General features: G+C 48.7%; 1 protein-coding gene across 5 annotated transcripts in view; it reads left to right on the top strand.

Annotated features, from left to right (window-relative positions):
• The window catches only part of TFRC (transferrin receptor), a 71,263-nt gene that overhangs the window by 37,117 nt on the left and 9,376 nt on the right, over window positions 1–24,770 (top strand). The window contains exons 1-9 of one of the 5 annotated variants that reach the window (XM_069974445.1): window positions 3,027–3,050; window positions 8,137–8,193; window positions 10,154–10,361; window positions 13,145–13,370; window positions 15,804–15,944; window positions 20,923–21,016; window positions 21,304–21,423; window positions 22,452–22,559; window positions 22,666–22,805. In XM_069974445.1, the coding sequence (XP_069830546.1) occupies window positions 8,155–8,193; window positions 10,154–10,361; window positions 13,145–13,370; window positions 15,804–15,944; window positions 20,923–21,016; window positions 21,304–21,423; window positions 22,452–22,559; window positions 22,666–22,805 (1,076 nt within the window). In that variant the 5' untranslated portion in view covers window positions 3,027–3,050; window positions 8,137–8,154. Of the gene's footprint in view, window positions 1–3,026; window positions 3,051–5,722; window positions 5,796–5,960; window positions 6,064–6,653; window positions 7,071–8,136; window positions 8,194–10,153; window positions 10,362–13,144; window positions 13,371–15,803; window positions 15,945–20,922; window positions 21,017–21,303; window positions 21,424–22,451; window positions 22,560–22,665; window positions 22,806–24,770 lie in introns of those variants that run through there. The other 4 variants (XM_069974442.1, XM_069974444.1, XM_069974443.1 and 1 more) reach the window with 4 other exon arrangements.

Below are 24,770 nucleotides of genomic sequence, written 5' to 3' on the forward strand. Positions count from 1 at the left end.
AGGAAGGGGGATCCCTGCTGCTGAGGTCCAGGGGGGGGGGGATGGGTGGAGGAAGGGGATCACTGCTGCTGAGGTCCAGGGGGGGGGGATGGGTGGAGGAAGGGGGATCACTGCTGCTGAGGTCCAGAGGGGGGGGGGGGGGGATGGGGGGGGGAAGGGGATCACTGCTGCTGAGGTCCAGGGGGGGGGGGGGATGGGTGGAGGAAGGGGGATCACTGCTGCTGAGGTCCAGGGGGGGGGGGATGGGTGGAGAAAGGGGGATCACTGCTGCTGAGGTATGGGGGGGATGGGTGGAGGAAGGGGATCACTGCTGCTGAGGTATGGGGGGGGATGGGTGGAGGAAGGGGATCACTGCTGCTGAGGTATGGGGGGGGGATGGGTGGAGGAAGGGGATCACTGCTGCTGAGGTCCAGGGGGGGGGGGATGGGTGGAGGAAGGGGTATCACTGCTGCTGAGGTCCAGGGGGGGGGGGTGGAGGAAGGGGATCCCTGCTGCTGAGGTATGGGGGGGGGATGGGTGGAGGAAGGGGATCACTGCTGCTGAGGTATGGGGGGGATGGGTGGAGGAAGAGGATCACTGCCGCTGAGGTATGGGGGGGGGATGGGTGGAGGAAGGGGATCACTGCCGCTGAGGTATGGGGGGGGGGGGATGGGTGGAGGAAGAGGATCACTGCCGCTGAGGTATGGGGGGGGGGGGATGGGTGGAGGAAGAGGATCACTGCTGCTGAGGTATGGGGGGGGGGGGATGGGTGGAGGAAGGGGGATCACTGCTGCTGAGGTCAGGGGGATAGGACGTAGGGTGGGTTGCATTTCTGCTACTATGGTGGCGGGCAGGGGGGATGCAAGGTCGCATCGCTGCTGCTAGGGTAGGTCTGATGCTGGATCGCAGGGGGCGCGCTGCTCCTCAATCAATACTATCAAACCTATTGTCTGGAACGGACACCCTTTAAGAAAAATTCTGAAGGGTGTCCGTGACTAATGTTCCCCTATGGGTCCTCAAAATCCGGATGGATTTTAAGGCTGTGTGAAGGGGCTTTATCAGAATGTGCTTGTCATTTTTGTACAAGGGCAGAGATGCAGGTACGCTGCTGCCGGGCAGAGATGTAGGTACGCTGCTGCCGGGCAGAGATGCAGGTACGCTGCTGCCGGGCAGAGATGTAGGTACGCTGCTGCCGGGCAGAGATGAAGGTACGCTGCTGCCGGGCAGAGATGAAGGTACGCTGCTGCTGGGCAGAGATGTAGGTACGCTGCTGCCGGGCAGAGATGAAGGTACGCTGCTGCCGGGCAGAGATGAAGGTACGCTGCTGCCGGGCAGAGATGCAGGTACGCTGCTGACGGGCAGAGATGTAGGTACGCTGCTGCTGGGCAGAGATGAAGGTACGCTGCTGCCGGGCAGAGATGTAGGTACGCTGCTGCTGGGCAGAGATGAAGGTACGCTGCTGCCGGGCAGAGATGCAGGTACGCTGCTGCTGGGGAGAGATGAAGGTACGCTGCTGCTGGGGAGAGATGTAGGTACGCTGCTGCTGGGCAGAGACGCAGGTACGCTGCTGCCGGGCAGAGATGAAGGTACACTGCTGCTGGGCAGAGACGCAGGTACGCTGCTGCTGCCGGGCAGAGATGCAGGTACGCTGCTGCCGGGCAGAGATGAAGGTACGCTGCTGCCGGGCAGAGATGAAGGTACGCTGCTGCTGGGCAGAGACGCAGGTACGCTGCTGCTGCCGGGCAGAGACGCAGGTACGCTGCTGCCGGGCAGAGATGAAGGTACGCTGCTGCCGGGCAGAGATGCAGGTACGCTGCTGCCGGGCAGAGATGAAGGTACGCTGCTGCCGGGCAGAGATGCAGGTACGCTGCTGCCGGGCAGAGATGAAGGTACGCTGCTGCCGGGCAGAGATGAAGGTACGCTGCTGCCGGGCAGAGATGCAGGTACGCTGCTGCCAGGCAGAGATGAAGGTACGCTGCCAAAATAGCTGCAAAATGGCGCCATTTTATCGCAACTGCCTAACAGAGCCTGAGACTATTACACAGGGCAATACTGGTCTGTTCTGTTCAGTGTAATACGGCCCTTAAAGGGGTGTCCCAAGATAAATAACTTATCCCCTATCCATAAGATAGGAGACAAGTAAAAGAATGCGGGGGTATGAATACAGCTGCGGATACGGCACATGACTCGCGGCTCCATTTATTCCTATTGAGCTTATTGCAGCACTCGGCGGAGACCTTAGCGGCCGTTCTCTACCCGCCGTAGCTGAAAAACGTCTCCTGGATCATCTTTCTCGTTTTCTTTTGAGACCATTACTTTATGCAGAACTGTGAAAGTCCCTAAAAATTTATAAACACAAGAAATCACCACCTTCCTGTTACTCTGAAATATGACATCCTCACCTAGTTACTAAGGTTAAACAAAGAGTCCAGCAAATTCAACCTACAAATCAATTAAAGGGGGACTCCAGCAGTGGGTCTCACATCGCGGTGCCCGGTTCCCAGCCGCTTCCGGGTGTCTGATGCGGGCCCGAGACGTCACGTCTCAGGTCCGCTCAGCCACTCAGTGAAGGAGGCGGGATCTGAGCGGACTTGAGATTTTCTATGGGGATTTGCTGCTGCTCTGGACAGTTCCTGACATGGGCAGAGGTGGCAGCAGAGAGCACTGTGTCAGACTGGAGAGAATACACCACTTCCTGCAGGACATACAGAAACTAGGAGCAGCTTACTGTGTAGGAGGGCACTAAGGAGCACTTAGAGGGTTCTTTATACACACACAGGGGGAGATTTATCAAAAATGGTGTAAAGTGAAACTGGCTCAGTCGCCCCCGGCAACCAATCAGATTCCACCTCTCATTCCTCACAGACTCTTTTGAAAATGAAAGGTGGAATCTGATTGGTTGCTAGGGGCAACTGAGACAGTTTCACTTTACACCATGTTTGATAAACCTCTCCATAGTGCCCTCCCCTACACAAAATGCTCCTTAGCGCCCTCTATATGTAAACTACCCCAGAAAAAAATAATACTCACCATACTCTGGTCTTCTGGTCTGTAGCAGTGCTGTCAGCGGGGTCAGGCATGATTATATCACTATGTTACAGACTACCTGCCACCTCCCTGTATGAAATGCTCAGATATATAGGACCTCCCCAAGGGGTACTATGTTTTATTTTTTTCCAATTAATAGATTACTTTAATGAAGTTACTTTTTACTTTAATACTTAGCGCAGCAGTAAGGGTCAACACGGACCCCTCTGCTGCCTCTAACGTTCGTGTCGGGACCCCTGCTGATCATACAGAGCAGGGGTCACAGGGATCAGTGAACACCTCCTCAGCGCTGTGCCGGTGCAGTTAGTAGTTTCTACTATGGTCCGGTGAGAACGTTAGGAGCACTGCCCGCCCCATAGTGCCGATCCATAGCCGCCCCACCCCCATAGTGCCAGTCCATAGCCGCCCCACCCCCATAGTGCCGATTCATAGCCGCCCCACCCCCATAGTGCCAATTCATAGCCGCCCCACCCCCATAGTGCCGATCCATAGTCGCCCCACCCCCATAGTGCCGATCCATAGCCGCCCCACCCCCATAGTGCCGATCCATAGCCGCCCCACCCCCATAGTGCCGATTCATAGCCGCCCCACCCCCATAGTGCCGATCCATAGCCGCCCCACCCCCATAGTGCCGATCCATAGCCGCCCCACCCCCATAGTGCCGATTCATAGCCGCCCCACCCCCACTGTGCCAGTCCATAGCCGCCCCACCCCCATAGTGCCGATCCATAGCCGCCCCACCCATCTCCAATTATAATCAATCAAGCAGCCGGCCGGGGGAGGATCGGCGATATGGGGGCGTGTAGTGGTTCGAACGTTCTCACCGGACTGTGGAGCACATGACTAACATGTTCATTCTTCAGCGCGGACAGGGCAGGAGCGCGCACCTCCCATAGACTCCCATTATGAGCGGGAGGCTAACGGCATTCCGCGGCGGACAATTCCGCCACAGAATTCCGCTAGTTTTGCTCCGTCGGAACGGGGCCTAAGAGGTACACTATAAGAGACGCGCTCTAAGAGACACACTATAAGAGACATACTATAAGAGACACACAGGATATATACTACAGCCCTGTACACAGGATATATACTACAGCCCTGTACACAGGATATATACTACAGCCCTGTACACACAGGATATATACTACAGCCCTGTACACACAGGATATATACTACAGCCCTGTACACACAGGATATATACTACAGCCCTGTACACAGGATATATATACTACAGCCCTGTACACACAGGATATATAATACAGCTCTGTACACAGGATATATACTACAGCCCTGTACACACAGGATATATACTACAGCCCTGTACACACAGGATATATACTACAGCCCTGTACACACAGGATATATACTACAGCCCTGTACACAGGATATATACTACAGCCCTGTACACAGGATATATAATACAGCCCTGTACACACAGGATATATACTACAGCCCTGTACACACAGGATATATACTACAGCCCTGTACACACAGGATATATAATACAGCTCTGTACACACAGGATATATACTACAGCCCTGTACACACAGGATATATAATACAGCCCTGTACACACAGGATATATACTACAGCCCTGTACAGAGGATATATACTACAGCCATGTACACAGGATATATAATACAGCCCTGTACACACAGGATATATACTACAGCCCTGTACACACAGGATATATAATACAGCTCTGTACACAGGATATATATACTACAGCCCTGTACACACAGGATATATACTACAGCCCTGTACACAGGATATATACTACAGCCCTGTACACAGGATATATACTACAGCCCTGTACACAGGATATATACTACAGCCCTGTACACACAGGATATATACTACAGCCCTGTACACAGGATATATACTACAGCCCTGTACACAGGATATATACTACAGCCCTGTACACAGGATATATACTACAGCCCTGTACACACAGGATATATACTACAGCCCTGTACACAGGATATATAATACAGCCCTGTACACACAGGATATATACTACAGCCCTGTACACAGGATATATATACTACAGCCCTGTACACAGGATATATACTACAGCCCTGTACACACAGGATATATAATACAGCCCTGTACACACAGGATATATACTACAGCCCTGTACACAGGATATATACTACAGCCCTGTACACACAGGATATATAATACAGCCCTGTACACACAGGATATATACTACAACCCTGTACACAGGATATATACTACAGCCCTGTACACACAGGATATATACTACAGCCCTGTACACACAGGATATATACTACAGCCCTGTACACAGGATATATACTACAGCCCTGTACACACAGGATATATAATACAGCCCTGTACACACAGGATATATACTACAGCCCTGTACACAGGATATATACTACAGCCCTGTACACACAGGATATATAATACAGCCCTGTACACACAGGATATATACTACAGCCCTGTACACAGGATATATACTACAGCCCTGTACCCTGGATATATAATACAGCCCTGTACCCTGGATATATAATACAGCCCTGTACCCTGGATATATAATACAGCCCTGTACCCTGGATATATATACTACAGCCCTGTACCCTGGATATATAATACAGCCCGGGACACGTGCTCTCTCCCTACCGGCAACCTATCCTGCTGAGCGCCAGGGGGCGGGGTTTGGCTGGGGGCGCGGCCCGTGTGTACGTGATCAGGGGCGGCATAACGAACCATCTACTCTCTAATGACATCAGTCGGTGAGACGGGAGGTAAGTGACGGCCGCCCCAGCACATGGCCGCTGTCTGTAACGCTTCCCGGTACCGTGTCCGCCGCTCGGCCGGGCCCCGCCTATTGCCGCCTGCTCGGGAGTTTTCATTCATTGTCGCTGTGTGTGCGCTGCCTGCCGGCTGTTTACCGTATATACTGTATTACTGCCGCAGCGTCCTCCCCCGGGGCCCTGTGTATAGGAGACAGTGTGCCCTTGGCTGTGGTGACTGTCACTAGCGCCGCTCCCAGGGGCCACCTTGAACTTGAAGGTCAGATGACAGAGGAGCATGGCCGGGGAGGATAGCCGGAGACAGGGCTGTGTGCCGGGGAGGATAGCCGGAGACAGGGCTGTGTGCCGGGGAGGATAGCCGGAGACATGGCCGGGGAGGGCGGCTCTCTGTATGGCAGCAGCTGTCCCGGTAACACGTGGCCTCTCCTCGCTCTCTGGCCGGTTACATGAGGTGACATCCTGACTGTGCTGCAGTCTCCCGGCCACATGGGACGTCTCGTAGTGTGACAGCTGCTGCTGCTATCAGTGTGCAGGGCGAAGGGTATGTGCCCGGCCGGGTGTCAGTATATAGATGCCAGGTGGTACAGTATCAGTATATAGATGGAGGGGGACAGGGTGTCAGTATATAGATGCAGGGTGTCCGTATATAGATGGAGGGGGACAGGGTGTCAGTATATAGATGGAGGGGGACAGGGTGTCAGTATATAGATGGAGGGGGACAGGGTGTCAGTATATAGATGGAGGGGGACAGGGTGTCAGTATATAGATGGAGGGGGACAGGGTGTCAGTATATAGATGGAGGGTGTCCGTATATAGATGCAGGGGGACAGGGTGTCAGTATATAGATGCAGGGGGACAGGGTATCAGTATATAGATTTAGGGTGTCCGTATATAGATGCAGGGGGACAGGGTGTCAGTATATAGATGCAGGGTGTCCGTATATAGATGCAGGGGGACAGGGTGTCAGTATATAGATGCAGGGTGTCCGTATATAGATGCAGGGGGACAGGGTGTCAGTATATAGATGTAGGGGTGGCACGATATCAGTATATAGATGTAGGGGTGGCACGATATCAGTATATAGATGTAGGGGTGGCACGATATCAGTATATAGATGCCGGCTGGCACGACTGCTCCCCCGGGGTCGGCCAGTAACGTCCCACATTCCCATGTAATCGGCTTATCCTCTATAGGAGCGGCCGTCACTGCTCTGTACTCGGCCGCTGTAGGAACAATGTGACCTTCATGTGATTCTAGGAATTCAGAGTAAGGAACAGTCCGGGCTGTGTCCTCCGCCACCGCCGCCGTGCAGGAACCTCCGGAAAGTTACACTGGGAGAAAAGATGGATTTTCAGAGATTAACATAGAATAATGCAGCTGTATATTGGGGGGGAGGGGGGGCGACAACACTGGGGGAGGGGGGGTAATGGGCTCAGGGCGCTGCACCTCCTAATAACTGCTATATACTCCACGCTGCCATAGGTTGTAGTTTGTTAAAGGGGTACTCCTTAAAAAATATTTTCATTTATTTTTAAATCAACTGGTGTCAATTTACTTCAATTTTAGAATATACAGTCTTCCAGTACTTATCAGCTGCTGTATGTGCTGCAGGAAGTGGTGTATTCTCCCTAGCCTGACACAGTGCTCTCTGCTGCCACCTCTGTCCATGTCAGGAACTGTCCAGAGCAGCAGCAAATCCCCATAGAAAACCTCTCCTGCTCTGTACAGTTCCTGACATGGACAGAGGTGGCGACAGAGAGAACTGTCAGACTAGAGAGAATACACCACAACCTGCAGGACATACAGCCGCTAATAAGTACTTGAGTACTTGTGTTTTTTTTTTTTTTTTTTTAAATGTAAATGATAAATCTCAGGGGGGGGGGGGGGGCGCACCTTGCCATGGTATTGGACGGAGCTCGGTGCCAGCTGTTACTTGCCCTGTCCCTGTGAATCTCTAATCCTGTAACCTATAAAGCTGTTATGTAGCGGCCGTTTATCTCTTCTATAAAACATAATTGTTCTGGATCAGAGGTTGCGCTGCTTTCTGTAACTCCTGGTAGTACAGACCAGCTCCTCTGGGCGGCCGTCAGTCCTCTGGGCGGCCGTCAGTCCTCTGGGCGGCCGTCAGTCCTCTGGGCGGCCGTCAGTCCTCTGGGCGGCCGTCAGTCCTCTGGGCGGCCGTCAGTCCTCTGGGCGGCCGTCAGTCCTCTGGGCGGCCGTCAGTCCTGGCTGTCAGTCCTCTGGGCGGCCGTCAGTCTTATTCTTACAGTGCTTTCTTTTGGAAACATGGTGTGAACTCGGTCTTATAACTTTCTTGTGTCTTCCCTTGTAGGGCTTTGATCAAGTTTGGATGAAGATGGACAGAGCGCGGTCTACGATTACAAACATTGTGAGTACGTCCGGCTGTCGGGCGAATACGGACGCATTTGTGTGCGTGACTTTGTCCATTGACTTCCAATTTTTTTTATATGTTTTTTAGGCTACTTATTAGGTCCTATTAGACAAAGCGATTTTTCATTTTCTCCGATTAAAGGGGTAGTTCACCATAAATGTTTTCTTTCAAATGAACTGGTGTCAGCAAGTGTTATAGACTTGAGATATTTTAATAGAAGTAAATTACAAGTTTTCCAGTACTTATCAGCTGCTGTATGTCCTGCAAAAAGTAGTGTATTCTCTCCAGTCTGACACAGTGCTCTCCGCTGCCACCTCTGTCCATGTCAGGAACTGTCCAGAGCAGGAGAGGTTTTCTATGGGGATTTCCTGCTGCTCTGGACAGTTCCTGACATGGACAGAGGTGGCAGCAGAGAGCACTGTGTCAGACTGGAGAGAATACAACACTTCCAGCAGGACATACAGCAGCTGATAAGTCCTGGAAGACTGGAGATATATTTTTTAATAGAGGTAAATTACAACACTCTGGCACTATCTGCCACCAGTTTATTTGAAAGAAAATTATTTTGGTGGAAAAATCCTTTAACAATAAACAATTGCACATGAGCGCTTCTGCGAAGACCTAAAATAATTCGCCGTAATACGTGGAGCAATAGTTCTTTGTTTCAAATGAATGATGTGGACTGTACGTAAACCGAAAGATTAGCGAGCAATGACTTTACGGTCGGTTTACGAGATGCGGTCAACGACGGACAAACACATTTTCGTTAGTAGTTTGATCGTTGAACAGAAAGATCTAACAATAATTTGCACCATAATCTTCCTGTGTATTAGGACCCTGGGACTGTTATGTGATAAGCAGCAGATTGCTGGAAAGTGATCTGTACAGGATTACAGCCATAGGGGACACCAGTACATAGAACAATAAATGATGCTCGCAGCTCAGCCTCCCCCCTTTCCTGTAAAGTGACGACCTTTAAGGGAATCCGTCCAGACAGCTGACACTGTTAGATAGCTGATAGGTCAAGGACACACGCGGAACCTTCTAGCCAACCAGCTGAGCTTCCAGGATGTAGAGAGGCTTTGCTAACTTCTGAAAATCTGGAATACCTAGAAGTCCTGGGCAGGGTCAGGCCAGGGATGGCAGCGAGGGGACAGTAAGGACATGTCACAGCTTTTTTTTTTTTTTTTTTCTACATTCTGGGAGCACAGACAGAAACATGGAAGGTACCTAGTGTCTCCTTCAACTAACAGTGTGAACAGTTTGGAATGGGAATTCCAGCTGACAGATTCCCTTTAAGGCTATGTTCACGTAACATACTTTTTATGAAAAGAACGTCCATTTTCATTTTACACAAAGGCCGTTCTTTTTTGTATTGAAATGTGTATTGAAGTCTGTGCAAACAAAGGCTGTCGTTCACACAATGTTTTGAACATTGGCCGTCAAAGTAACGATCTTGTCAATTTTTTTTTTCATCCGTTGCCCATAGACTTTAATGCAATTTTCATTTAAAGCAAAGGCCGTTGTGTGATCACAGCCTGAAGGTCACAGAGCATGCCAAGTAATGTTTCCCATTCATGTTAGTGGGACAGGTCTTGTGCCTTGTCTGTGTCCATGAGGTGTCACATTCAGGCCTTCCTGTTGTTACAGAACTACAATTCCCATCATGCCTGGAGAGCTGAGGCTTGGTTTTAGTGATGGGTGGGGGTCTTGTTTTTCTTATTCTATATTTTGTATATATATAATATATAATCTCAAACCATGGTGTATAGTGAAACTGGCTCAGTCGCCCCTGGCAACCAATCAGATTCCTCTTTTCATTCCTCACAGACTCTTTGGAAAATGAAAGGTGGAATCTGATTGGTTGCCGGGGGCGACTGAGCCAGTTTCACTATACACCATGTTTGATAAATCTCCCCCGATGTTTTCTTGTTACTGACATAAATCTTTGCTGTAGTTTGGCAGGGTCCCTCTTACTTACACCCGCTTCAGCCTGACCCCTCAGACAGATGGCGACAGCAGTCAGGTGGAGATGAAGCTGGCGGACGAGGAGGAGTGTGGGGATCAGCCTCTGGGAGACCATCATGTGAAACATCAGCCGCAACAGAACGGGTGCAAAAGCCTCTGCTTCAAAATCCTGGTGGTCGTCCTTCTCTTCATGATAGGTAAGACCTAGGAGAGTATACGGAGTCTTTTCCCCAGAATACGGCCCCTAGTATTTTATTTTTGAGTTCACTTTTTTTTGGAGGCGGATATGTAAGAAAATACAGCAAGTTTTGCATAACATGATACTGATCAAGTTTGTATGGGGAAATCTAGTCTGATACCTGTCGGTAATGTATGGCTGCCATACCAGGCATCAGCACGCTGGGATGGGGGGGGGGGGGCGGCTGTGACCCCCGGCTTTTGTGTCGGTGAACAACTTACTATTAAAGGAAAATTCATGTTTGTGGCTAAAAATCTGCACAGGGGATGGTTAAATGGAAATCCCTGGATTGAATAATCTGAGCGCTCCTATCGTCGATGGATAAGGAAAAGTTCCTTTACCTGCGGTCAGGTAGAGATGACAGTAATGGGACACTAAACTAAAACACAGGTAAAAACCTTTCAAAAACTTTAGAGACTCTGTCAGTAGGTATATGGCGTCCTATCTCAGGATCAGTAGGTTTATGGCGTCCTATCTCAGAGTAGTATAAACTAGTGACAGAGAAGCTGAACAGAATGATGTATCACTTACACTGTTCTGTGCAGCTGATCCAGCGATCTCCTCCTGAATAACATGGACAATAAGTAGTCCTCTCCATTATGTACATGAGCTCAGTAGTCCTGGATATTCATGAGAAGCAGAAAACTCCGCCCACCAGCTGCTGATTGGCAGTTATCTATCCATGCTGTGTATAGGCAGTCACCTGTTAATCAGCAGCTGGTGGGAGGGGTGCGGCAAGAATCCTATTCTCCTGCATATTAGGAGAACGGCTGAACAGAATGATGTAAGTAATACAGCAATCTGTTCAGCATTTCTGTCACTAGTTTGTCGCCCTCATTTAACCCCTTAAGGACCGCGGGCGTATATTTACGCCCTGCGGTCGGTAAGGGTGTTCAGAGCGGGGCTGTGCAGAGACCCTAGGTGCGGTCCCAGGTGCCGTGTGTTGCCCGGGACCGCGGCTTTTAGCGGGCACGAACCGATCGCTGTGCCCGCTAATCAGGTAATCAGATGCAGCTGTCAAAGTTGACAGCTGCATCCGATTACCTTATGCAGCCGTTCCCTGGTGTCTAGTGGGGTTATTTTGTTTGGTGAACAAACCTTAAATATTCACACTTCAGAACAATCGTAAAATCATGTTGGTGGTGAAGGAAATAAGCGCACTGTTTGCCCCTTTCAGTTCTATAAAAGCCGCCTTATCCTGGTCTGGCTGCCTTACATATGGTGACAAACATTTGATGACACTTTATATGGTTTATGGACATTGGGAACACATTGCTGGAACATGTCGCGGTGACCTACTGGCAAAACTCCATCTACTGGCGGCACGACGCTTTGCCCTGCGCCATTGTTCTAAGCCTACTTATTGCAGGATTGGTGTCACAGGAGTACAGAAACTGCAGGCAGGCCGGTGGCGGCAGGTAAAGAAACAATTGACCTCCCGTCCTTGTGCCTCCGATGTGCCGCTCCCGGGTCCTGTTTACATCTGCCGGGGACTCTGCTACTGGCAACATCACGTCATTGGCTGCGAGATTGCCTGCCCAGCCAATCAGTGACTGGAGTGGGACACCGGGCGATCGCTCAGCCAGTCTGTGACGTTTCAGCTGGAGAAGCCGGATGCATGATGTACACGGTTTCCAGATGGAGATGGCAGCCGGCTGATGTGAACCGGACCCGGGTGCGGCGCATCCGAGGCACGAGGACCGGTTAGTGCAGTTGTCTATTATTTTCCTGCCCCCACCGGCCTGCCTGCAGTTTTTGTACTTCCATGGTACTTCTCCTTTAAATGTGGGGGAGTAACTGCTGGGACACCCCTAAAAGGATGGCGGATAGTGATAGTGGCAGCCGCTCTGTTCACTGTCTCATTGGCAGCATAGCAGTGAATGTAGCGGTCGGCCTTTAACTTAGATACTTAGCATGGATGATAGTGAGCCCCCCCTAATAGTTTTTTATTTCTCCATACTGTGCAGACCAGAGCGGCTGTTGTTGTCTATTAAAACAATGGCCGTTCTTGTCATAATAAAGACTGCCTCAGGTTATGAGCTCGCCTACAGCAAGTCATTAGGTTAACCTGGGATCGGTGTATGGTCAGTGTAACGTGGATCTAGTGAAGCCAAGTGACAGTGTATACATCCCTATGGTTACATTGGTTTAGGTAACTAGGCCAGACTGTGAGCCTATTCTGGTGAACTTTAGGGGCACTCCAGTGAAAATCTTTTTTTCTTTCAGATCAAATGGTTTCAGAAAGTTTTGTAATTTACTTCTACTTAAAAATCTTCAGTCTTCCAGTACTTATCAGCTGCTGTATGTCCTGCAGGAAGTGGTGTATTCTCTCCAGTCTGACACAGTGCTCTCTGCTGCCACCTCTGTCCATGTCAGGAACTGTCCAGAGCAGAAAATGTTTTCTATGGGGATTTGCTGCTGCTCTGGACAGTTCCTGACATGGACAGAGGTGGCAGCTGAGACCATGGTGTCCAACTGAAAAGAATACACCACTTCCTGCAGGACATACAGCAGATCATAAGTACTGGAAGACTGGAGATTTTTAAATAGAAGTAAATTTTTTAACAGCGTCATAGGGATCTTTGTTGCTGTCAGTTCAGGTGACTGGATCCGTCGCCCCAGTACAGATACAAAAATACCCCTGTATTATGGTCTAGAAACGGCCAGCTTAATGTTTTTGTGCTTTCACTCTTGTGTAAGACTTAATTTTTTTTTTTTAAACATATATTTTTTTTCTTCCAGGCTTTCTTGTGGGGTACCTAAGTTACCGAGGGCGTGTTGGCGCTGCACAGCCTAATGGTGAGAGGCCTGCGCAGTGCCTGGACTCTATTAGTGAGGCGATTGAAGATGAGGGCGATACATTATCAGACACGGACGGGTCCCAGGAGCCAGCGTTCCTATACTGGAATGATCTGAAACCGATGCTACAGAAAAAGATTGCTGCCACTTCCTTTGACACAAGTATTCAGTAAGTAGTCGGACGGGAGGTTACATTGAGGTTTTATCTTTCAGCTGTAATTCACGTTCCAAACTGCTGACATTGTTCAAGCAAAGAGGCACATGTTACCTTTATATCTGTCCTTCTTTCCCCGAGCCCCTGAACGGCTGTAAGCTGGAATACCTCCTCACCCTCTCCCATGCCTCATCCTGCTCCAACTGTCAGTCACGTCTGGGATAAGGATGAATGCGAGGAGGCATTTCAGCTTTTTAGCGCTTTAGGAGCACAGAGAAAGTCTCCGAAATTTTTTTTGTTATAGAAGCACAGCCAGGCGTTAGAACAAGGAGACCCGTGGTACCATACATGCGTGTGTACATTTAACCTCATTTGGAGCTGACCAATTCCCTTTAAGGGTGCGTACACGCGTACAGGATCTGCAGCAGATCTGATGCTGTGTTCAGTTATTTAGATGAAAATTTAGAGAAAATCCGCTGCAGATCCGGTACGTGTGAACGTACCCTTTACATGCGCTATTTTTTTAAATCAACAGGGAATGCGAAATAAAGCATGTTTGCCATTCACATTATTTTTTTTATGTTATCATGCTTTATAACAAAGCTATAAAGCTATACTGCCGTGACACTCTACTGGACAGGATTTCCTGCGTTGCGTTTTTGTTTTTTTTTCCCCAACCAGCACAATTTTAAAGTTGCTTTCAAGAGACTGGACCTACATTTTAAATAAGCGTCGCTGTGTTTTAAAACATAACTTAAAAAAAACAAATAAAATCAAAGGGGAACGCCAGCAACCTCTTTTTGCTGGAAGACCATGCTGCAGTACGTCTTCTCCTGGCTCGTTCTCCCGATTGATACAGGGGTTGAGCACTGAGACACTGATCGATTAACACTCGATTGACACTTTAACCCCTGGACGACCCTGGGCGCACAGGTACGTCCAGGATCGTCTACGGGTGTTCAGAGTGGGGCCGTGGTCCGTGTGCTGCATATTGTCCAGGACTGCGGCTATCAGCGGGCACTTGCCCTCCCATTTGCTGTGATCCTTTCTTCTCACATAGTACCTTGTGAACCTAGAGCGTCACTACCCTCCCCCCCCCCCCCCCCCCCCCCCCCCCCCCATGTGTATACATATTCTCCAAACAGGGTGCATTTTCATTTCCTGTTATAAAACAAGAAGTGATAAGCAGCAGCTTTGTTGCTGGCGTAGATTCAGATTTACAACAGCAAATCCAGATTCACCAGGTGTGCCACGTTCTAGAAGGTTGGTGTTTGGCTTACTGATGACTCACTATAACAAATTTCCCCTTTCTCTCAATTTAAAGTGAATAAAATAAAAAAGAAATTGGGGTACTGTAGGTCAGCGCTATCCACACAGAGAAGTGGCCAAAAGCTTAAATAAATGAACTTAATATAATAAAAAAAGTTCCTTTAGTATAGCACAAATATAACGCGTCCTCTTCATCAGATGAAACAGATGCAATCTACTTTGACCTACAGTACCCCAAATTGTATTTTATTGTATTCACTTATTCTCTCCACGGGCCCCATTATTTTAGGAGTATCCTGTGTTTTTGGTACAGTCAGCTCAGCAGTCCCTAGAGGTAGTAGGCCCCTATACAGTGGACTGTCACCTAACAAGACCCTGGATTCAGATTTGTACCCTGTTGAGGGGTGATATGCACAAAGCCCAAGTGGCGTCCAGGTGAGCACCTTCTCACATAATACTTATCCTTGGTGTTTTGAGGTATCACATGAGGCGCCGGTGCCCATTTTTTTTTTTCTTTTTTCTCCCTCAATTTAAAGTGTGACTGTAATTTAAATGTTTTGATTTTTGAAAAAAAAAAAAAATAGTACAGGCGATTTTTAAGAAACGTTGTAATTGGGTTTATTAGCCGAAAAAAGCATTTTTATCATGAAAAAGCAGTTTGAAGCTCTCCCCCCTGTCTTCATGGTTCTTTTATGAAGGGGGGAGGGGTTGAGGGAGATGAGGCACCAAAACAGGACAACAAAGAGTTAATTTACAGCTACATCTCACCAGGCTATCTCCTCTGAAGTCAGCACTGACCTCTGAATACCGGCTTTCACACAGCTCCCACTGTGTAATCCTTTCTCTGCTGCCAACTAATCTTCCTCCTCCCCTCTCCATAGGTTACACAGGGCTCGACTGATGTAAAAAGTGGAGATTTCTTGATAATAAGCAGTGACAGAGAGAGGAGGGAGGGGGGGGTCCTGGGGAAAGTCTTTTTGAATGCAGATAATGGCAGATTTGCCTTATAATCCCAATTACAAAGTTTCTTAAAATTGCCTGGACACTTGATTTCTTTAAAAAAAAATAATACACTTTTTAAAATGCAATGCAAACTTCTGCTATCACCCTGCACGAGTAGCTAAAGTAACCGCACTGAGTATACTCGCACACATTACAATGTCCTGTTCCTACTTTCAGGCAGCTGAGTGGGACTCGTCGTGAAGCCGGCTCTGAGAACGAAGAGAGTTTAGCTAAAATGGTGCACGATAACTTCAACAGCTTTGCATTGGATAAAGTGTGGAATGATGAGCATTATGTCCGGCTACAAGATTCCAACAGGTATGCTGCTCCGTCTTATCCGTCAGTTGATTAAAGGGGTATTCCACTCAAACGTAACTTAAGATATGTTGCTGCCCATGGTGAGACTAACAATTCCTTCCATACTTGTTATCTATTCCGTCTCCTTCCCCCAGTTCTCAGCTGCTTCTTACTGCTTAAAGGGGTATTCCCCCCAAGAGCTAAAAAAATGAAATGCTCCCAAACCTAGCTGGTCTTACCAAGTCCCCCTGAGTATTTTGAGCCTTCTCCCATCTTTCTAGCTGCTGCCGTTCTCAAGTTACAAGTTTTTCTAAAAGCCAATCTATAACCAAGATCGAAAACTACATTTCCCATCATGCAATGCTTCTGCCTGATGATGGTGAAGTAGCAGAGCTGAGACAATGAAGGAGATGATGACAGTGTAGCAGAGCTGAGTTGGGGGTGACGGCGTAGCAGAGCATGAGTTGGCGGCGATTGTGGGGGGCGGAGCTAGTCGCGGGCGATTGCGGGGGCGGAGCTAGCCGCGGGCGCTTGCGGGGGGCGGAGCTTGTCGGGGGCGGAGCTAGGCGCGAGCGATTGACGGGGGATGGGGGGGGGCGGTGGTCCTGAGCTGCGTGGTGGGGGGGGGGGGTGTTTGTGGGGCTGTGTGCTGCGGGTGAGTGCTGGACACAGCCCTGAGGCTCTGGACACAGCCCTGAGGCTCTGGACACAGCCCTGAGGCTCTGGACACAGCCCTGAGGCTCTGGACACAGCCCTGAGGCTCTGGACACAGCCCTGAGGCTCTGGACACAGCCCTGAGGCTCTGGACACAGCCCTGAGGCTCTGGACACAGCCCTGAGGCTCTGGACACAGCCCTGAGGCTCTGGACACAGCCCTGAGGCTCTGGACACAGCCCTGAGGCTCTGGACACAGCCCTGAGGCTCTGGACACAGCCCTGAGGCTCTGGACACAGCCCTGAGGCTCTGGACACAGCCCTGAGGCTCTGGACACAGCCCTGAGGCTCTGGACACAGCCCTGAGGCTCTGGACACAGCCCTGAGGCTCTGGACACAGCCCTGAGGCTCTGGACACAGCCCTGAGGCTCTGGACACAGCCCTGAGGCTCTGGACACAGCCCTGAGGCTCTGGACACAGCCCTGAGGCTCTGGACACAGCCCTGAGGCTCTGGACACAGCCCTGAGGCTCTGGACACAGCCCTGAGGCTCTGGACACAGCCCTGAGGCTCTGGACACAGCCCTGAGGCTCTGGACACAGCCCTGAGGCTCTGGACACAGCCCTGAGGCTCTGGACACAGCCCTGAGGCTCTGGACACAGCCCTGAGGCTCTGGACACAGCCCTGAGGCTCTGGACACAGCCCTGAGGCTCTGGACACAGCCCTGAGGCTCTGGACACAGCCCTGAGGCTCTGGACACAGCCCTGAGGCTCTGGACACAGCCCTGAGGCTCTGGACACAGCCCTGAGGCTCTGGACACAGCCCTGAGGCTCTGGACACAGCCCTGAGGCTCTGGACACAGCCCTGAGGCTCTGGACACAGCCCTGAGGCTCTGGACACAGCCCTGAGGCTCTGGACACAGCCCTGAGGCTCTGGACACAGCCCTGAGGCTCTGGACACAGCCCTGAGGCTCTGGACACAGCCCTGAGGCTCTGGACACAGCCCTGAGGCTCTGGACACAGCCCTGAGGCTCTGGACACAGCCCTGAGGCTCTGGACACAGCCCTGAGGCTCTGGACACAGCCCTGAGGCTCTGGACACAGCCCTGAGGCTCTGGACACAGCCCTGAGGCTCTGGACACAGCCCTGAGGCTCTGGACACAGCCCTGAGGCTCTGGACACAGCCCTGAGGCTCTGGACACAGCCCTGAGGCTCTGGACACAGCCCTGAGGCTCTGGACACAGCCCTGAGGCTCTGGACACAGCCCTGAGGCTCTGGACACAGCCCTGAGGCTCTGGACACAGCCCTGAGGCTCTGGACACAGCCCTGAGGCTCTGGACACAGCCCTGAGGCTCTGGACACAGCCCTGAGGCTCTGGACACAGCCCTGAGGCTCTGGACACAGCCCTGAGGCTCTGGACACAGCCCTGAGGCTCTGGACACAGCCCTGAGGCTCTGGACACAGCCCTGAGGCTCTGGACACAGCCCTGAGGCTCTGGACACAGCCCTGAGGCTCTGGACACAGCCCTGAGGCTCTGGACACAGCCCTGAGGCTCTGGACACAGCCCTGAGGCTCTGGACACAGCCCTGAGGCTCTGGACACAGCCCTGAGGCTCTGGACACAGCCCTGAGGCTCTGGACACAGCCCTGAGGCTCTGGACACAGCCCTGAGGCTCTGGACACAGCCCTGAGGCTCTGGACACAGCCCTGAGGCTCTGGACACAGCCCTGAGGCTCTGGACACACGGGGTGACCAGGTGGCTGCTGTTAGAGAGGGATGCAGTCACAGCTGCACTGATCACTGTCTCCCTCTGTAACAGCAGCCCCCCCCATCAGTGTTCTCAGTCACATCACTGTGCTGGGACTGAGGACATGTGATGCCGACACGGAGGGTGGGGGCCAGGAGCAGGGAGCGTGTCGGGTTGGACTGAGGTCTGATGATTCTTTGCAATCCGTGGGGGTGAATGCAGCTGGATAACAGCAAAACTGTGCAGAATCCTTAATAACTGTATATTGGAAAGATGGAAAGCTACGGGTGGGCAGCGTATTAATGCAAAAATAATTTTGGGGGGAATACCCCTTTAAGACACACATCTGTGTGAGCTCATCTGTCTCCCCCTGTCACGTTTTCTTGCAATCGCCACTTCAGAGTATGTAAAAAGTCTCTTCAAAAGGGGTCCCCTCTCAGAATCCCCCTAGGGGGATTTCATTTGGGGAGGCTTCCGGTTTGATTCTTAGCCATTGTTCCACCAATTCGATAAACCTGCATTTTTGCATGTTTTTATATTTCCATATCAAATGTGAAATATCAGCCCCCTCCTGAGAACACCTTGGACACCCTGCATTATGTTTTAAACCCTTTGCGGAGAGGGATCTTGGCGAATAATAAAGCCAATACAGGATTTTAGACTGAATAAGCCTATGAGAAGTGCTAATAGTTTTTTGCAACATTACTAATAATAACTTCCCATAGTTATATTGAAATAGGCCCAAAGGGGGCTTCCCATTTTGCCTTGGCCTGATTTTACCTGCCAGGCTTATAAGTTACCTGCCCGCACTCCCGCTTGCTTCTCAGGCTCCGGCTCGCTGGCATCCTGCTCAGCCAATCAGTACGCAGCTGCCAGTATGTAAAGCCATATAAGGTAACAGTACTGGGCATTGCAGCGGATTATACTGTGGAACTTGCAGCGTGAAATCTGCTGCAATACAGTACATGTGAAGGCACCTTTAAAAGTGAAATTGGATGGAATGACTATTTTAAGAGGATCTTTATACTTTTTAAGAATTTAAAACAATATTTGCCTCATGCCTATACCTTGGCAAACAATTTTCAATACAGGATCCGTGAAAGGGGATGTCCAGCGGAAATCTTTCAAATCAACTGGTGTCAGAAAGTTATATAGATTTGTAATTTACTTCTGTTAAAAAATCTCAAGTCTTCACATACTTCTCAGCTGCTGTATGTCCTGCTGGAAACATTGTTTTATTTTCAGTCTGACACTACTCTCTGCTGACATCTCTGGCTGAGACAGGAACTGTACAGAGCAGGAGAGGTTTTTTATGGGGATTTATAGAAAACCGAGACAACAGTTCCTTTTTCGGCCAGAGATGTCAGCAGAGGGCACTGTCTCAGACTAAAAATAAAACACTTCCTGCAGGACATACAGCAGCTGATAAGTATGGGAAGGCTTGATATTTTTTAATAGAAGAAAATTACAAATCTATATTATAACTTTTTTATACCAGTTTGACACTGGAGAACCCCTTTTAAACTTCTCCCTACCGAACAGGAAGAAGCACCTTCTAAAATTCTCTATAAATTGCCTGGTAATCCCTCTGACCCAGGAGCGGAAGTTCCTGTAAAGCTACGGAGGGCCCTTTTTAAATTCTCCTGTTGAATTTGCCCTTTCAGAAAGTTTTTTTTTCCATCTATTTGAGTTGCACACCTCCCGTCAAATCAGGCCAGATAACATGCATTACAGCTGTCGGCACAGTCTGTAACATGGGCATCTCTTTGTATGGCTGACGTGATGCTTTTTAGTAATTGGTAGGTGTCTGGCAAGAAGGGGCAACAACTCCTGATCTCTGACCCGTTCATTGTCATGAAACCTGCTGCAATCTCCAAATACACACAGGAGAAGCATGCGATAGAGTGCTTCACTACCTCCCCATTTCAGTTATTTAATTCATAGACTTTAAAGGAGCTAATGGGTCATATCTGAAGTGGAGCGCTCTGCACCTGCTTCCAACTAGTCATCAGGATTGGAACACAATGGGAAACCGCTTGTACCTTCAGATAGCTTCTTATAATCCAAGGTCTGTCCTGGGGTGATGAAGTTATTGTCCTGAAAAACTTTTATACTTGCAGCCCTGTGTCAGATTGGCGTGGCCTAGAGTGTGTGTGCCCTAGGCTTGCACCGCCTCTCCTTCCCACCTTCCTCACTATTAGGAATGCCCCAGGGTAGGATTTCTCCTAATCATCACTTGTCTGAATATTGCACAGGTGTCTTAATGACCCAACACACGCGAGGTGTTGAGACAAGTGAAGATTAGGAAAAATCCTGCTTGGGGCATTCCTAATGATGAAGAGGGCGGGGAGGCGGTGCAGTCCTAGGGCACAGACACTCTAGGCCACGCCAATCTGACACAGGGCTGCAAGTTTTAAAAGTTGTTTTTCATGACAATAACTGCATCACCTGCCGAACGGACCCCAGGGCAGATCATGGAGTTAAAGCGGCTATCCATAGGTACAAGTGGTTTGGGGGGGGGGGGCAGATTGTGGGTATAGAATTGCTTTACAAGGAAATACAGTAAATGTTAATGACTAAACGTGTGTCTGTGTATTTTGACCAGGGCTAACAGAATTGCACTTTTAAAAGATGATTCAGAAGAAGAGATCTTTACCCCCACTTCCTATGTGGCTTACAGCTCTGCAGCCTCTGTTAATGTAAGTTGGCTATCTTGTATATGCATCTGTGGTTTTACTATCCTGCCTGTGTGACCCGAATTATTGAGGATAGTGTGTGGGATAATGTAAGCTAACGGGCAGCTGTGCCTGCTTGTCTCTGGCTGTCGCTGCCTGTCTCTTCTGAGCAGTAACGATGGTCCTATAATGTCACCTGAGATGGGGGGGCTGATCTCCTAATCTCCTAGTGTCGAATTCTTGTTCTACTGTTATTACTATAATCGTTTAAAAGGCAACTGGTAGTTATTTGAAAATCTTTTATATTTTAGGGTAGCCTTGTGTATGCCCAGTACGGTACCGAAAAAGACTTCCAAGATCTCAAAGGGCTCATGAATTTGACTGGAAAACTGATTCTTGTGCGGTCTGGATTTATACCCTATTCCGAAAAGGTATTTTTATATGTAGTAACATGTCTGTGTAATCCCCCTCAAGTAACTAGGCTGCAGTCATATACAGGTGATTCCCTGTAAGGGCTGTATTACATGGCCAATTGATTTTATGTAAGCAAGTGCTAATCTGTGGGATTGGTGCTCTTTTACTGAGCCTATTACACGGCACGATAATTGTGCAGCAAGGGCTGCACAGACATCACTAGTGATGTCCGTGCAGCCCTTGCCTAGTAAGTGGAAAGTAATGTTAAACATGCTTCTCCACACTCCTTGATGTCCTGCCCTCCCTGCAGTGATTGAAGTGACTGGTCGATCACCGGGACAGTGCCACGGTCAGTGATTGGCTAAGCAGCCTGTCACTTCAGACGCTGCCAGGGAGAGGATTGAAGCTAGCAGGACATCGGTGCGCACAGAGAGGTATTCACAGCAAAGTGCAAGCACAGGTCGCAAACTTACGCCACTTATATCAGGTGTAGGATACTCTCACCTCTTGGTGTAATGGTGGTGCTCTGTTCAGGGTAGTAGTCCATGAAAATCCCATATAAAAGAAGTTGTCGCACGGTACATCACAGGTCATGTGCAATTCGCTAACTTCTTTTATATGGGAGCACAGAGGTATGTATAACTTTTTTTTTTTTTTTTTTTTTTTTTATTTATTTATTTTTTTAATCTGCTAAGTTTTACTATTACTCATAGCAATGCACGGTTGGCGGACAATAATTTTAGGTCAGGACCTAAAGACTCGATCAGTCGCTGATCATGGTCATCAGCTGAGCGCTGTGTTTTGTACACCAAAACGGGGAATGTTTATTATTAAATAATAATAATAATATATATATTTTTTTATTTTTCTGAAACTAAACGTTAAACTTTTGAGCTAGAGCGTGCGCACACAATAACTTTCAGACTGGTCTGTAATACCATGTGCTTCACTAATATAAGCAAAAGAAAAGTCTTTCCACAACGCTGCTTTCTTGCTATATGTGCGCACATGAAATGTCACCTTTTTTTTCTTTCTTTTTTTGTAGGTTAGAAATGCTGAACGTGTTGGGGCGTCTGGGGTCCTTATCTATCCTGAGCCGACAGACTTTGTGTTTCCTGGACAGATTGATGACATTGATACTCCATTTGGTCATGTGAGTTGCATGTATTCTATTAAACGCCGTCTTCTCACTGGGCCGGCGGTGTAGTGAGCTGATAACCCGGTTGCCTTGTAGTTACATCCTCTTCTTTCTCATGTAGGCTCATTTTGGGACTGGTGATCCGTTTACACCTGGCTTCCCTTCATTTAACCATACCCAGTTTCCACCATCAAAATCTTCAGGACTCCCTCAGATTCCTGTTCAAACACTTTCCAGTACAGATGGAAAGAAGCTTTATGGGTATGATATATATTGGTGGTGTCGTCTGGTGAATGCAGACCACGCTGTGCTAAAAAGAAAAAATAACTCTGGTGTATGTATGGTGTCTCTGAAAACCGTGAGGACAGTCCAATAATGGTATTACCTGTGACATCTGTTGTACACATGGCCTCATCTTGACCACAATTAAAACTGGGCAGCATAGTATTGATGATCAAATATCAGACTGGTGCTAAATGAAGACCTTGACCACAACATGGGTCACATGGCCAAAGGTCACCAAGCACTACCTCTTTGTATTGTATGAAACGGTGATCTTTAGCCACCCAGCTATGTCCTGGCCAAAGTAGCCTTATTGTCCTAGCCGGATATGTGTGGATTTTTGGTATTTGACGTCTTCTGATTCCAGTATATTCATGAAGGAAGTGCTCTTAAAGGGAATGTGTCATCAGAAAATGACTTATGGTATAAATGTTTTATGTTAAACCTTTTTTTAAGATTTCTTTGACTTTTTTTTTCTAATTTTCCATTTTTCTATCTATATTATAAAATAATCCTGATATCTTGCAGTTCTCATTCTCACCACTGGGGCTAAAACTAAGCTGAGACTTCCTGCCGTGTCTGTGGTGATAAGAAGAGGCTGCAGTAAAGTGACCTGTACAGCATTGCAGCGTCATGTGACACCAGTAGATAGAGGAGACAATAGCAGCTCCATGTGGAATGACCTCTTTAGAGGTCACAGAACACTCAATGATTAAAGGAGAAGTCCGGCAAAATTTATATTAAAGTGTTGTATTGCCCCCCAAAAGTTATACAAATCACCAATATACACTTTATTATGGGAAATGCACATTAAGTGCTTTTTTTCCCCTGCACTTACTACTGCATCAAGGCTTCACTTCCTGGATAACATGGTGATGTCACTTCCTGGATAACATGGTGATGTCACAACCTTACTCCCAGAGCTGTGCGGGCTGTGGCTGCTGGAGAGGATGATGGCAGAGGGACACAGGGCACTGGAGGACACAGGGCACTGGAGGGGCACTGAGCATCCCCCTGCCATCATCCTCTCCAGCAGCCACAGGAAGTGACATCACCATGTTATCCAGGAAGTGAAGCCTTGATGCAGTAGTAAGTGCAGGGAAAAAAGCACTTTATAAGCATTTCCCATAATAAGTGAATATTGGTGATTTGTATAACTTTTGGGGAGCAATACAATACCTAAGTAAAAATTTTCGCTGGACTTCTCCTTTAACTTTCAGGCTGTCTATTGTCGTCTATGTCCTTGAGTCTTGTTTTAAAGTATGTCACTAAATGCTGTTAACAGCAGCCCAGGCAATATGACAGCCCCTATAACATTGCACAAAAAAAGAAACCGATTAGAACAGAAAAAAGCTTCACAATCTGACTCTAATCAGTAAAAGAAAACTGAGGTGACACATTCCCTTTATTACCTCTCTCATCCATGGCTAATACATTCTGTGAAAAGTGATCTCCAGTGGTCTTTTTAGCCTATACCTTTCTACTGCTTCTGGTCTCCTCACTTTCTGTGGGTGGGCCCCATTGCCACCATGGGACTAGGAAGCAGTTGCATTTTCCAGGAGTGCATTGCAGTCTGGCCCCTAGGAACTGCCTGGCTAACACAGCTCGCTTTCCTAGTCTTCCTCCACTGACCTGCATAGAAAGTAGTCCCTCACCCACAGCTCCAGAGATCTCACAAATAGACGTGCTATTGAATTTACCTGGATTTATTTCTGTTTTCCCTGCCATTCTATCACTATATATTATTCGTAGTTCATGCAATCTATTAGTCTGTATATGTAAAGAGAGAATATTAGTACTACACACACTGCTTATGGGAGTACATGCACAAATATACTAAACTATTTAAAAAAAATGCAAAACTGAAAGGGGGGAGGTTCCCTTTGCCCCTCACCCTTTTTTTTTTTTTTTTGCTTATTGTGGATCTCTCTAATCAATTATCTT

The sequence above is a fragment of the Dendropsophus ebraccatus genome, chromosome 6 (assembly GCF_027789765.1).
Source record: "Dendropsophus ebraccatus isolate aDenEbr1 chromosome 6, aDenEbr1.pat, whole genome shotgun sequence".
In the NCBI taxonomy this organism is placed as follows: domain Eukaryota; kingdom Metazoa; phylum Chordata; class Amphibia; order Anura; family Hylidae; genus Dendropsophus; species Dendropsophus ebraccatus.